Source organism: Fistularia commersonii, chromosome 21 (assembly GCF_037954325.1).
Source record: "Fistularia commersonii isolate RoL2024-O1a breed Wild chromosome 21, RoL_Fcom_v1.0, whole genome shotgun sequence".
Classification (NCBI taxonomy): Eukaryota; Metazoa; Chordata; class Actinopteri; order Syngnathiformes; family Fistulariidae; genus Fistularia; species Fistularia commersonii.
Window position 1 is genome coordinate 8,114,396 of NC_141304.1, and position 16,141 is coordinate 8,130,536.

Sequence of the window (16,141 nt, forward strand, 5' to 3'; positions counted from 1 at the left end):
ACTTCATAGGGATACTGCAGGTTTTTACTATTAAACTAAGTTTAAAATTGGTTTGATGTATCATATTCTAATGCACACCCTAATGCTTAAACAATACATGTTTACATGTAACAAGTACAGGGAAAATGTGTTAAATATATGAATTATATGAAATGTGTTGAAAAAGGATTATTTTGGTTATATTTTTGATCTATTTTAAAATGTTGTAAAAGAATTTAAAAACAGCTCACAGGTTTTTCAATCAGAGGGAGAGTATGGAGTTGCTGAGGGCATCAATGAAATGTTAATTTAAATCCTTCTTGAAGGTATTTTCTTGGGTCAAGTACATACCTCGTCCCCTTCTTGCTCGCAGGCTCTACCTGGTGTGAAACTGATTGTTGTATTACCTCTGAGCAAATTGTGCTAATTTTTGAAGACGTACCCAAACATTTGTTACATTTCGGTCATTGGTTGCTTCAACATGACTGCGTCACTTACTGTCAGAACCCTACCATGAAATGCCTTTGACAATTAAACTGTGAAGGGGGAAAAGAAAAGCTGTAGAACCAGCTGACTTTGATGTGTTGTAGTTTTCTGGCACTGTTGTTTCTGCAGAGATCCATCTAGCATTAACAGCTGTCATTCTCAGGGCTGACTTGGAATGTCTTTGTTTGTTGATCACCATGTAAACCTCTTTAGATGTCTAACTCTTCACCCTGCTGCTCTCAACTGCTGAGACTGGTTCCCAGCACTCATTCTGTCTGCAGTACTTTCCCTGTCGCTCAGCCTCCGGCACTAGCTAGAAGAGGCCAAACATATAATAAATCCCAACAAGTTGTTCTTGTCGGGAGAGAAAAGAGAAATGAAAAACAAAGTTGAAGACAAAGGGAGAAAGAAAAGGAGACGCTCATTGCCGCTTTCATGGGGTAAAAATGTACAATTTCATCATGTTGAGGCTTGTAGGGTAACTGAATGTTTTTTTTTTTGTGAAGTGTTCTCATGGCGTGGGAAGTGAAAGCTATCAGTGTTGTTTGTGCTCAGAGGAAAGGAGCTGATTTTTATCTAAAGGGAAGAAGCATATTCCCTCTGTCCCCTGGCATCGTCAGCTCAAAGTGGTGGTCAGTCTGAGTATCTGGTCAACACTTTTGTCCAATATTTTCCAGACTAGGATGGTGACAAATTAGCCTCATGAGCCACATTGTCTTTTGTTTGGGGCAAAAGTAGCAGCTGTATCTGACTATCAAGTTCTCCCTCAGAGCTCTAAACATACAGATACAATCAAATAAAGAAACTTAAGCGTTCATCTTTGGAGATACTTACAGATACAAATATCATGTTTGAAGTAAGTTGTTTCAGGAGATAGTATATTCTCCCTTCATGCTGAATTTTGCATTTTAATTGCAACACCAGCAATTAAGTGTTCATCAAAGGAATGGAAAGTTACATTCATGTCATGGTTAAACACACTATTATTCATTGAAGACTACCCTTTGTGTTGTGTGTCTGACTTCAGTTCTATTGTTAAATTATAATGAACTTTAATGAACTGGGCACACCTAAAAGGCAGGTGTTCTTTTGACCATGTGTTATAGAATATGGAACAGCCCTTGATGAGACTCATTTGTGATGATGTTGAAACTAACAATCATATTGGGTGTGAACCAAAACAACTGCACATAAAAGAATTGACTAGACTTGGCTGAACTAAAAGGCAGTTTAATGCCTGATCAAGTGATGCACTGTTACTGTGCTACAATGTAATTTAACCTTTTTTCTTTTTTAAACCCTTGTAATTTCACAATTCACTTCCCATTAATAAAATAAAAAAAGAAACACTAGAATCCACAAAGGAATTAATTTTCTTTGAAAGCCAACCTGCTTGGGCATGTTATCACTCACATCGAACTCCAACTACATTTAGTCATCTATCTGCACGACAAGTCTGTAAAGGTACTGTTTTTGCCACTCTGTTGTACTTGTGTTCAACTCAACAGCTGTCTTCAGTCAATTTCCTGGTGGCATGCAGGGTCTACAAAGCTGAGCAACGTTGGTGGTCTGAAAATGCTGTAGGCCTCAATCAGATAACCTTGTAAGAAGACAGCGCGATTCAAATAATGCACTCATACATACCTACACGAGGTAACGTTCCACATGAGTGCAGTCAGCTGCAGATAGGCTAAGTGTGTGTTTAATCAGATGGGACTGATGTGCCAGGATGGGCTCATCTTTGCTGGTGCACATTGTTGTGACTTATTTATGAAACGCATTGTTTTAAAAACACACAACAGACACACACAAACGCACACACACACACATGCACACAAATACGCACCTTAACGCATTCCTTGCTGTCAACACCTTTGTGGGTCATTGGGATTCTGTGAATACTTATGCATTGGGTGACACACACTCACTCATGTAGGCGTGTGAAAGCCACCTGTGGCAGTCCAGCCAGAGTGGAACGTAAGGGGGACTGGTGGGGGGGACCCAGGAATAACTTCCACCGTGGGACAAAACACAGTCTGTGGCTACTTCTAGACCCAAGACCCCTGTGAAGCACAATCAGCCCCTTGCTGAACAGGCAATGGCTGTGGCAATGTTGGACCAACACTTTCTCACCCTTCCATTTTTATCCTCATTACCTGTCAAGTGTTAAAAGCAGTGTTGAGAAAATGACCACAAGCACTCCCTGAGAAGTGCTTTTATTTTGCTCTCACTTCCCCCTGTTCTGCAGAAAGTTTAACATTTTGCCCCTGAAGACAATTCAAATTGTAACATGTACTTTAAAACACATTCTAGCAAGTGAAAGTGGCAGTATTATGTTCAAAGCAGAGTAGTTGAGCAGGTGACATTCGATATGTTGGTAGTTTTTACGCCTAACAAGCTTGCTTGAAGGGCATCGGCGCATTAGGGTTTTTCCATGTCTTTTTTTTTTTTTCTTGAAAAATAAATACATATGAAGTAGTTATCAGGACATATTGTGCATTTCAAAACATTGCCAGACATGCAGCTTGTGTTTATATGTAGTACCAACAATAATGTCCAATAACAAAACGACCATTTAGCAGTTTTTTGTAAGAAGCCTTCAAAATATGCTCATCTATTGGTGAATGTGTGTGTGTCTATTTCTAATTTTGTTAAAAAAAATTGTTGATAGAAAAAGAATTAGAAAAAAGGCTTATCATAATTTGCAAGGCCTTTTTTTCAAATCTTACGCTATCCAATTATACTTGAGCGGAAAAGTGTCTGATAAGTGGGAAGTGTGGGGGTAATGGAGGTGCCCAAGTTGAAGCTGAATTTCTTACTTATTTATAATGTGGTCTTTGGATGATTCACAGTGCGCAACAACTTCCAGGTGAAAAAGAAAAAACTCAACACACACAACTCTCTTTCTATCTCTCTTGCTCTCTCTCTCTCTCTGTTTCTCTCTCTGTCTCTCTCTCTCTGACACACACAAACACATATGCAGCCTTATGCATGTGTGACACTTGTCATTGTTATTAGAATAAAAATGCCAAATATTGTTCTTACAAATGAAAACACATTCAATAATCATCCAGCTTCTGCATGTAATGAAATCCAAGCCTGCATCGTAAACTCTATTATCCGCATTTCCAATCATTCTAACTTTTAAAGAACATCAGGTGACAAGTCTTGACATTGAATCCCTCTTAAACAACAGCTGTGCCAAAGAAAATTTAATGTGTCGCATTGTGTGTCTGCATTTCATAAATACATTTCTCTGAAGAGGATAAATTCTTCCATGTTAAAGAGGTGAAGACTTAAAGACTCATCTAAAAGAAGTCAGTACAACTAGCTACCACATGTGTGCGAATAGTTGGTCAGTTTGCAGACAATTGTTGTAACAAGTAACTTGATTAAATTTCCTTGCCAAATTGGAGATGTTTGATGACATTTTTTTGTTTTTCTTCTTTTTTATTATTAAAAATAAGGAGTGACACAGTCTCCTGTCATCCACAACCTTTAGAAAAGACTAGTTATAAAACAGTGATATAAATTATCTACAATAATACCCATTTTATTCACTTATCAATTCTCAGATTCATCATTTTGATATTTTCACTTTTTTTTTTTCTTTCCCCTTTTAGAAAAATCTTTTCAGTGCCTCCACAATATCAGCAAAAAATTATAATTGAACTGATTTTGATACCTTAAAGAATTGGCCATACATGAGCCAAGCATTGGCAAAAGGTATAATCCATCAAGAAATTACTCTTAGACCTGGAAATATAATACCCAAAACATTTAAAGAAATTACTAAGGAAAAAAGAAAATTAGTGAACTGATTTGAAGAAAAGATGACATAAACCCCTGATCATTGAGAGATTCTCAAAAAAGAATCAGCGATTACAGTATCTTACAAAAGGTTTTGTTTATGAAGAACTCATTTTCAAATGTACTACAATATTAATAAACAATAACCCTTGCAGCGCTTATTTTCAATTACTTTGACTTTATGGAATTATTTATTATCTAAAAACCCAGAGAGAGGCATGTTGTCGTTATCATGACCCACAATTTTAGGTATAGCCTTCATGAACTGGTGAGGACAGCAAATGGTGTAAACTTGTAATGTAAACCAAGCATTTAAATCTAAACCTCTTTACTCATATTTTAGTTTTTTTTTTTCTTTCTTTGTTTATTACTACCCCCTTTTGCTGTCAAGATTATGATTGTTCTTATGATCTTTTTTCCTGATATTACCCAAACATTACCTGTTTATTTATTTTGTTATTCTTGTTCTGTATATATATATATATATATATATATATATATCCATCTTGTTTTAATGTATGCTTCTTTTTCAAATCCACCCATTACAAAATATGGTTTATTTTCCTCTTAACTATAATTTACCATTTCTTCTCCTTTTTAGTAAGTAAAATGTCACATGTCTTAAGCATTTCTCCTTCCCCAGCTGCGGATGTTTGTGTTGTTCTATTGTGTAAATCACATGTTGCTATATGAGATTGTATAAAAATGGTTTTAATATTGATCGCTTGATTTTAGAAGGTTCTGACAAAAAGATCTAATATGACCTAGTGCAATAATGGATGAGAAACAATGAACAAAATGTTATAAATGATGATGAATATGAATTCAATACATAGATAGAAAAGAGCAGGGGAACTTCTGAGCTGCTAAAGTTGTCACAGCGTTGTCAATGTTTTAAAATGGGTTGTTACAGGTGTGCAGTTGATTATAGTACTGATCAGGGTGCAAATTCCATAGGTTGTCATGAGCGGAACTTCATTTTTGGCTAAATTAGGTGCAGGGATCTACAACTGTGACCAATTTGACTTGAATATCTTATGATATTCAGTGGAGTTCATTGTCTAAAACGTCATTGTGAATTTTGTTGAAAAAGCCTCTTACCCCAGAAAGTCACATTTTTGATTTTTTTTCTTTTTTTTCCCCCTAAGCATTAGCAGTCAATCACTCACTCACCATATGCTATTGTTTCAGCCTGAATCTTAAAGACAGAGCTTTGGTTGTGCTGAAAAACAACAGCCTGTTTTAATTTACTTTTGAATAACTCTAGCTTGTTTATTATTTCTTTAGTTTTCATTTGAAATGTTGTCATATTTGAGTTTCATATAAGACATTTGTAATGTAAGTGTTGCCGTTGAATGAAAATGCATCTTCTCATTTACTGTGGCTTCTGAATTGAATTAAAGTGCGTATGTCTCAAAGCAGACTTCATAATACAGCCTATCTAAATATGGGGTCATGTTCAAATAGCTGTCAGGGCATTGTTATTTAATGAGATCTGTTATTTACTCCAACCTTAACTATCAAGTCAAACAGCATTAGCTTTTTTTTTATCAAGGTGAGACAAATGCGATGCTCATGGTCTAACTACCGGTATTTCCAGGTAGTATTTTTTGTCCTATCCCTTAATTTTAAGGCCATATTTGCCTTGTGATACAGCTAGTAATAAGAGAAAAACTAATGTGGTGGTTAGAAAAAAATCTAAATCTCAGATCAGATATATCTGGCTAAACTACCAATAGGCAGGGGTCTACATTGTTACTTTCTTGGCTTAAATTTTATAGAAGCTTTATTAAGTCCTGTAATCTCACAACTGGCTTAAGAGTTGCAATGCATTGTGGGGCAGTTCATTATCCATTGAGATCATAATGCATCATTAGAAATTCTTGCTAATCTAGTGTACATACAGGCATTTGTCGCATACACAGAATTCACACACTAGAACACAAGGTATATTTAGTTCGATGTTGCCCTTAAACAGTATAAATACTGTTAGAACACAATTCCAAACAAACCAAGAGCATAACCTTCAAAGTCATCATCCTTTAAGGTGATGACGGATGTGACTTCCCCAAATGTGACTATGCGAACAGGAGTATTTTCCCATAGCATTTGGAATAGCTAGTACAAACACACATGTACACACACACACACATGTGTGTACACACACTAACACACGCACACACATTGTATATATCACAGAGATTTGGAGCCTTGGACCCTGGCAGACAGGTGGCTTTGTTGAGTGTGGAGGCTGTGAGAGTTGGCTGAAGTGGAGGGGGGTCTAATCAGTATTATGCTTTCCGCAGAACGATGGCGCTCCGCATTTTTTTTCACTGTGTTCCCGAGTTGGTCGGCACATTCCGCTGGCATTGTTATCCGGCCTGTTTCCTGCGGCTGGCGGCTTTTGTCAGTCTCTCGTCCATTGTCCTGGCTTCCTTTGTTCCCCAAGTCCAACAATGGCTTTTTTTCTGCCTCTTTATATATATGTGCACTTTTTTGCCCTTGTATGTTCTGTTTGTTTTGTTCTGCTATCTGCTGTGTTTTTCTTTCCGCTTGCAGTAGAGTTGGAACACAATACACATACAGCTTCACATATACTGCGGTTGAATTCTCTGACTTAATATTTCCTCCCTACCTCCATCACTCACTGAGGTGCTTTCTGTTTCCCGTCTGTCACTCACAAACACACAGACAATACCCTTTGTTATGAATTTAGGTGAGGGTAACAGGACCACCACCTAACCCTTGATCTTGACTTCACCAGTGACCCAAAACAGAAGTGCTCCATGTTTGTTATTAAAGGTCCTGGGAGACCTGCCCACTCCACAAGTATTTTGGCTTTGTTTATAATAACTGATCCACATCTCTTCAAAATAAGCGAAAAGTGAAATATATTGACAATATGACTATCTAGCGTAATAAAGAGCTGAAATAAAGAAAAATCAAAAAGGTTGTAGGCTGCTGACAAATATGGTCATTATGACCAAAGTGAATTCTAAAAGACAACATTTTGTTATATAATATATATTGAATACATGCTATTAAAGCATGTCCTGATTTTGTTCATCACATGGGGAGCACATGTAAAATCACAAAAGAGTTGTACTGGGAAAATATCAAAGTCTGAAGATCACTTGCAATCTCCATTTCAGTTGCAAATCACAGCACTTTACTGAAAACATCAACTCAATCCTAAGGCTTGATGCACAGAGATCAGTCAAAACTAAACGAGACTGATAGTGAACTGATGCAGAAAAGAGTGACAAAGGTGGGAAACAGGACGGAGGGATGAGAGATGTGTAAATGACAAAATGTAATAATGACTGACAGTGGAGTTGTATGTAAAGATTGTGTTTCTGGCATCATGATTTCATTTTTACTGTCTTTTAAAAGCCTATATGATGCAAGCTGTAGAAGTCTACCAACATTATGACCAAAAATTTTTTATTGCAATGTACAAATGTGACTGTGCAATGCGAGAGGCCTCTGAGTTTTAGAGATTTTAAATACAAAAGTAGGTAGTGCATTTTATTTGATTAAAAATCCCTCTATTGTTTTTCTTACAAAGGCAGTAGCGGGTAACATGGCTTCCAAGTTTCAAGAACAGTGTGTTGCCCATATTTTGTGATTCTGCTCAAGGGACATTGACATTATTGGTGTGTGTTTATCAGTGACTTGCGGTGGGGTTCATGGCTGGTGAGGCACTGACGTCATCACAGTCAGATTTACAAACACATGAACTCTACAGAGTAGCTTATTCACCATTTCATTGGCAGCAGTTGACGTGTTTTGCTTAAAATATCATATCAACATTCTTTACATATAGAAAAAAAGCACATGCAAAAAAAACGTTATTATCTCTTACCTTTACCTTTTAATGAAGTCCTTGCGCCGCTCCCTCTGAAGAAAGGCATCGATTGCTTGCTTGTAGAAGTCTTCCTTATCTTTCTTCAGTGTTAAAAGTCTCTCTGTCTCAATGGAAGTGAAGAAAGTCGTCCTTAATCGGTCCTGCTCCGACTGTATGTTTTGAGTCTATTCGGTGCCGAGAATGACCGCTCCGCCGATGCTGTCGTAGCCGGAACGGTGACCAACCTGCCGGAGCAACTTTGTCGCCTCAGGAACAGTTTGAATGAAATCCTTCTGGGCCAAAAAGTTGAGAAGCTGCCCTGGAGATTTACATTCATCCCTCACCGTTTGTGAGCTAAACAGCCCGATGACATCGGCAGAAAAATAGTTGGATGGCTGCACTTGGCTTGCTAACTGTTTACTGTAGCTTGCTATTGCTAATTCTATTATTCTGTAGCCGAGTAGTAAGAAGGATCCCTGGGATCAGCGGTGCCCCCTACCGTGAGGCACCGTCACTGCGTGCCTCACTTAGTGTCTCTTCGCAGTCGTTTTATGATTACGAGAAACACGTTACAGTCATTGACGAAAAACTTTAGGCACATCAGCCAGACCATCGAAATTTAGTTCATATAGTAAAAGTGTTTTTTTAATAGTGACATCCACAGAGACAGTAGTACAGTCTCAGTGCATAGCATGCCAGCACAGTTAGCAGAATCATTGCGCAATCCATAGTGGGCTCAGCTGGTTGCTTTGTTACCGCACTTTTCTTCTTCATATTTGAACGGTAAATGTGAATATTTTTTCAGTGATTTTGAAAAAAAAACAAACTAAAAATGATGAAGATAAGTGGCAAATAACTTTATAGTACAAATCACTGAATATATATAGTCATTTAATTTATTTTTTCATTTTGCATCTTTTTCTTTCCATGATGACAGGTGAGGCCCGGCCTCCCCTGCCTCTACTGACTGCACGTCACTGTTGTTTATCCATCCGGACACAGGATTTTTGATGGACCGTTGTTTTGCTTTTTTATAGATGAATCCTTACGATCTAATACTCCATTGACTTAACATATGGTACATATTGATTAGTCAAGAGTGGTATGCAGTCTCTTGTTATGTATTACTATTAAATACTCTAACCAACTGGATGGCAATGATTGTTTCGCCCAAATCTGACTTGGCCCATTTTTGGATTGACTCTCAACAGGTCCACCATCTATATGAGATGTGTCAGTTTGATTTCCACTAGCGGTGTGTCTTCTCTACTGTCTAATAGTTGTTTGTGTGTTTTATTTGTCTTTTGAACAGAATGGTTGAGCCCAGCCCTCCAGCTCTGCGCCTCCTCTCCTGTGGGGATGTCAGCATGGTGGATGTTGGTGTTAAAGTAGAACAGGATGAAGTCTCTAGAGGGAGTGGAGTCATTACCAATTCCAAACCTCCCAAGAAGTCTCCCCTACATGATTGGTCAGGAAATCAGCCGCTAGAAGCACGTCAACTGACCCCACCGCTCTCCTGCTCCCCTTTGGTAAGGGTATGGAGAAACAGACTAGACACAAAGCCAATACTTTATTGTCCAAATAAAAATATTCACTTGGTCCGATAGTTTCAGCTGAAGATCTCTCTGTGTCCTGACAGGAACGTTCTCCAGGCAAGGAACTGGCTCAGAGGCAAGGCACAGCGGGGTTGAAAGAGACCAGGTCACATGATCAACCAGAGGGACAATCCAGCATCAAGGAAGGTCTGTTTGCAAAATACTGTCTTTGTATCAATTTGTTTAAAGCACTGTAGTGATTCAAATTGGGAAAATATCTCCCATTTAGTGAACCTCTCACATTAAGGTTCATGTACTTGGAAGAGTTATCAATTTCCAGCTTTTGCGTGTGCGTGTGTGTGTGTGTGTGTGTGTGTGTGTGTGTGCATATATCCGCAACCCAGCTCACCCAGGGTGATGTGCGTACCTGTTGCAGTTACTCTACACCTTTTATAGTCCTTCTTTAAACCCATGTTATTTTTGAAGTCTCTCATGTCCCATGTCACTTGTCAATCAACAAGATGCCCAGATGCCACAAAATGTCTTTGTAGGTCATTTCCAATTACCTAGGAGGTGTATTCCATTGTGACCTTGGGATCCAGCATCCAGCTCATGTTCCTTTAAACTGTGCCTACCATTTGGTTATTGTAGTCCACATATACTTTTGCGATTTCACACCTTGTTATTATGTGTTTAACTGTGTCAATGACATTTTTGCACACCCTGCACCTGGAATCCTTTCTTGTGCGTTAGACCCAAGTTTCTATTGATCTTGTGCTAAGCGCCTGCTCTGGTGCTACCCTTAACACCACTACCAAGACATGCATCCAGATTTTTTGAGTCACTGGCAGGATTTCTTGATTTGAGCCAGCTTTTTTCATTTGCACAGGCTTGTCATATCATGATGGCCCATCTTCCTCCTCTGCATCGTCCCATTTCTCCTGCCCGAGACAGTCATTCAGCAGCTCATCCTTTGGGGCTGTCTACCTCACATATTTCTTTATCTTGTCTGTTTCATCCTGGACAGTGGCCATGAAACTGACCGTACTTGGCCTTTCAGTGTTGTGCAAATGTATGTTTAATAAGCACTTCACTGTCACTGTAAAAATATGATGTGAGGAAAATTGAATAATGTCATGTAAGTCACTCCATTGATCAAAATAGAGTTCTCTCCCAAAACCATCAATTCTCTCACAGAAATTTTTATAAAGCTCAAGCTTTTTCATTTTACTTTTCTTCCATCATCCAATAATCTTTGACATTAAAAACAATACTCTTAGGGAGTAATGCAGTTCAACTTAGGAGCAAAAAAGTTTTTGAAAGAAATAGGCAACAATGTTACAGAGGATATATGAATAAAAAGTTTGACTTGTTCTCCATGTATTTGATCGTTTGTATGAAAAGGATATTAATGTTCAAATTTGAGCTTGAGTTTATAAATAAATCAATTTAGATTATAAGACTTTAGGTAACTCTTTATATTAACTCTATTTAAAAGTATTTCTTGATGTGTTTGCGCTATTTCTGAAATTGTTTCATTTCTTATACATCCAGAAGCATATTGAAACAGCACTTAGCGTCTCTTTATATGTTTTCTATTCAGGTGTTTCATTCTTTTTTTGGACTGCGCAAACATTTTATCAAATAATTCTAAGCAGTTATTTGTAATTTGTCTTGACATCAAGGGATGATTGGGTATGCCCTTAATGCTTTATAAGAAACTTCATTCAGCCCAGAGGTGGCAAATTCTTTTCACATGAAGAAATGTCCATACAATTTTCTCATCGACTTGACTGGACACCTTGTTTAAGTGCACTAAATCTTGCTGTTTCTCAGATACTAAACACTGTGCTGGGAATCGAAGTGGAGAAGTGACTGCGTGTCCAGTAAACTCTTAAGTGTTTTGGTTGGTATTTGGGTTCAGAGAGATCAAGGTGATTTTCATTTATCTGATGTTGGTCAATCCTTCAAATGTATAGTCAGGCTGGTGTGCAAGAACCTACTGAGACCTTCAAGTCTTTAACCACAGCACTCTGTAAATGTTTCTCAAAATCTTTGCAAGCTGACCTTGCTGTTTTTCTCAGGCTCAAATATTGATCCACTTAAACTTTTCTCTGAAACACAAACAAGTCACTTTCCTGCACCTGAAATCTTTGCTTCAATTCTCCAATGCCATTAGGACAGCAGAGAGGCTGAGAGAGTAGTTTGCCATCAATGGATTTTATTTGGTGCACTACTTTTTCATAGCATCGAGTGCAGCCCAGGACGGTTCTGCTGAGTACCTGTTGTTGTCATGTTAACAGTGATGCCCACCATTGAGAAGCTGCTGAATGCTGACTGGAAGGAGAAACTTCTGGATAAAAGCACAGTGGGAACAGGACAACTGAAAGGTAAGCTGTCAGAGATTTGTACCAGTACCTTTACTCCCTTGCACTCATCTTCTGAAATACAACCTGAACATACTTATATTTCAACATTTTATTATAATGTTATAGTATAATGTGATAGTCAAAACTTGACAGTCTTGTGCATCAGTCACATGAGTTTCAGCTGAAACAGACATAAAGACAATGGATCTTTAGTCATATTCATTTTCTATCTTTCAAACTGATATTGCCTCTCACCCTATTAAGTAACCATGTTCGTAACCACATAACCGGCCCATGATACTGCGTTTAAAATACATTACTCCTGCGGTAATGACTAAGAAACAGATTAGTTCAATATCTTATGTAGGGCTATTCGATTTCAATAATATTGAATAGGCAATATAGCACAAGAGTTTTTTTTCTCCAGTAATGTTACGGTTTTCCTGCTCCTGGTATTCATTGTCTTATTCTCTAGTAGATGGCGCAATGAAAAAATTACCTGGTAGGTTAATTGGACACTTCTTAATTGCCCAGACTTGTGAATGAAGAGTGAATGGTTGTATGTCTCTATACTGTCTCCCTGTGATGGACTGGGGACCAGTCCAAGGTGTACCTGCAAATAGTCATATTTTAAAGCTACATATTTCAAAGCTGGTATAATGATTTATTTGTTTAAAAAAAAATACATCATAGGACATAGTACTTGGCAAATTCTGAACGCATTCAATATATTTTGTAAATGGAAAGTGATGACATAATCACTTTGTAAAAGAATATTAAAATACATTCAAAACTCTAAATACATGCATTGAATTAATGCTGCATTGTGGGTAATATATACTTTCTTCCATCATAAATTGAAATTTTAGCTGTTTTAGTATATGGCTTTGTGTTATCTACCCATATGCAAATAAGAAAGGATTAATAATAAATGTCATTCAATACATTTAGGCCCGCTGCAAAAGCAGTCATAACCTGTTCATAAATAAATACAAATTACTTCGCATTTATAAATTCAGAATGCAGCTAATAAAAGAAGACTCTTTACCTGACTGTACAGGAACTCCAGAATCTCTGGCAGAGAAGGAACTCCAGTTGTTAATGATGATCAATCAGCTGAGTGGTTTGAGGGAGCAGCTGCTCGGAGCCCATTCTGAGCAGAGGAACATGGCTGCCCTGTTGCTGGAGAAACAGCAGCAGCAGATGGAACTTGCCCGACAGCAACAGGAACAGGTTTGAAACCCATATGGGACTCGCTCAGACAGTCCTCTTTTCTCTCATGCAACATGTTTCTCTCAGGCAACAATCTTACATGTCTGATCTTAGATTGTGTGCAGACCTGTAAGCCTTTGAAGAAAGGGCCATACAGGATATCATGGATTTAACCTATTGACATGAACAAGCACAGGATTCTAGGCCGCAACATATGGATGTCTGAATTTTAACAATTGCTTTAAATTATTAGACTTTTCTTTAGAATCAGTTTAAAATTGTTTATCAATATGAAGAATTAACAATGGGAAGACCTAAACCTAGGCATTTGTATACACTTTTGTAGCCTGGGTCGTTATTAGCTTAAATTATTGAAACTACCCATCCTGCACTGTTTCTTTATATCATCCACTTCTATGCATTTAAGCCTAAATTCATAATTAGCAGGTAGCAATGTGTAAATAGGGCTGGAAAAAAACAGGAATGACACCGCTTGGATGAAGCTAATACCTTCAAATTAGTATGATGTAATTTGTGTTATGTGTATTCTGTCTTAGATTGCTAAACAGCAGCAGCAGTTAATTCAGCAGCAACATAAGATCAACCTACTCCAGCAACAGATACAGGTATACATACACACACACACACACACACACACACACACACACACACACACACACAGTCTGCCAGAATCTTTTTGTCCCTAAGAATATTGAGAACGGCTGTTCTGTGAGTTGTTTGTATCATTCCTTGTCCCAGCAGGTGAACATGCCCTATGTGATGATTCCAGCTTTCCACCACAATGCTCAGCCCCTGCCAGTCACCTCTGACCCTCAAATGACTTTGCCGTTGCAACCAATTCCTTGTAAACCAGGTGAGTCATCAAACAAGTAGAGCGGTGTCAGTGTTTTCAAAATTAACTTTGTTAAATTCAAGTCAATATGAAAACCTGTTGAAGTAACACAAATGAAATAACAAAATAAAGATAAATAGATAAACAAATAAATAAATACATACATACATACATACATACTGTACATACATACATGCTGGACATACATACATACATACATACATAAATAAAACAGATATTGTTAAATGGGTTCAAGAAAAAAAAAACTTTCTTTAGGATTAAAAAAAATAATTTGCATGCCTTGACAGAATAGTAACTAGAATACATCCTTTGAAAAACCCTGGAAGATACTGCTTATTCCCATCCTATCATGTATGACCAATGATGGGACAAAAATTGAGGTGACCCAAAAATGACATCCACATTCAAGGCCAATGAAATCCATATTTTTCCCCAAAACTCGGTATAACTAAAAATAAGTCTCACATTGTGGAGACTGCAGGAGGCCATAGTTGGTTTGGTAATTATGTGTACTCTTAGGTCCATTAGCTAGAGCATGAAACAGCATCTCACTTATTTCATGATTTATTGATGATCACAAGAGGTAGATGAGATAGAATTTAAGATAGAAAGGCAATAATTAGACACAGTTCAGTATTATCAGATATATTCAGTTATCACCAAATGTACACACATGTGATGAATGGTTAAGTCTTGAGGATTGTTAATGATTGGGACAGTTTTATGAGAGTTGACTAATTTGAACCCATTGTCATCTACAAAAGGGAGAAATGGGAGAAACTATTCATGCCTACCACTTTATGGGTATATTTTACTGGGGGAAATGATGAAAGCCAAGTTGAAGTGGATGGGTGGCATATGGGTGTAGATGTTCAGTGGTTCAAGTAGCAGTAGTTTGCAGTGGAGTGCGGGTTAACAGCCAAAACAGCCCCATTGGCTTAGTTTGCAACGTGAGAGGGTAGAGTGGTTGTGGTAAACTTAAGCACCGAAGCAACTTCATGGCAGACTGTCTGTAGTCACTAAGCAATAGATCTTAGTAGATTTTCCTGCGGGGATTATGGGTTAGTCTGTGAAGCATTATGATACTGTGCAATGAAAATGGGCACCTTTGAAAAATTTTGATAAAATTGAGGGTGAGCTGAGCTACTCAGTAGTTGACCAAAGTGGGCCTGATTCTATTAGGCCCTGTTGTTTTCATGATAAAAGTTCAATGCTCTTTCTCTAAATTCTATAGATTCTGTTTTCACTTGTGGGGCTATCAACTTCACAACAAAGACACATCCACCTTCTTCTACTTCCATCCTCAATGTTCAGAGAGCAACTTGACCATAACATGCCAAGCACAACATTTCCATTCTCTATTATCTCCGATCCTTCGGCTGAGCATTTCTTTTCTCAAGTTGCAAAAATAAACAAACAAAAAATGATGAACCTGGAAATGCAAACACGAAAAAACTTGACTAGATTATGTGTTATTGTGATTCCAGACCATGAGCTCAAAACCAGACAATCATTAAAAGCATCTTTTAAGATAAACATTTGTTTGATGCAAGTGAATGTATTTTAGCATTATCACCATGTATCGATGTTACAATTTCAGTGAGGTGGTTCAGTAATTATCTGTATTTTGATGTATTTGATCTGTAATGCAGTATTGTTTAAACAATGTTTTTATAGCAAATGCTACACACTTCACAACATGTATATTTTTGATTTTACAGATATAAGGAAAAAAACAATGAATTGTTTTGTTTACCTTTATTTACAGAAGTAATTCCATTGACAATGCTATGACCGCTCTGACCAGCCCTAGGTCCGGTTATTTAAACTTTTATTTCCATTTATTTCCAAGCTCCCTCCTCATCCCTCTTCTTTTCATTTTCATGTTTCTCTTGGTAGCCTTGTCTCACTCTATCTCTCACACCTTTAGCAACTTTGCCAGTTTCAGGTTTTCTCAATCCTGGAAATATTTGCAGGAAAAAAAAAACCTAGTCAGCTTTCCTTTTCAAAATATATCATACTTTGAAAA

The 16,141-nt window shown here is 37.6% G+C and overlaps 1 protein-coding gene across 3 annotated transcripts in view; it reads left to right on the forward strand.

Moving 5' to 3' along the window:
- sox13 (SRY-box transcription factor 13) overlaps positions 1 to 16,141 on the forward strand; it is a 56,361-nt gene that overhangs the window by 26,022 nt on the left and 14,198 nt on the right. For 2 of the 3 annotated variants that reach the window (XM_086168519.1, XM_086168520.1), the window contains 6 exons: positions 9,435 to 9,651; positions 9,762 to 9,864; positions 11,961 to 12,047; positions 13,087 to 13,259; positions 13,796 to 13,864; positions 13,998 to 14,112. In XM_086168519.1, the coding sequence (XP_086024645.1) occupies positions 9,436 to 9,651; positions 9,762 to 9,864; positions 11,961 to 12,047; positions 13,087 to 13,259; positions 13,796 to 13,864; positions 13,998 to 14,112 (763 nt within the window). In that variant the 5' untranslated portion in view covers position 9,435. The remainder of the gene's footprint in view (positions 1 to 9,434; positions 9,652 to 9,761; positions 9,865 to 11,960; positions 12,048 to 13,086; positions 13,260 to 13,795; positions 13,865 to 13,997; positions 14,113 to 16,141) is intronic. The other variant, XM_086168521.1, reaches the window with a different exon arrangement.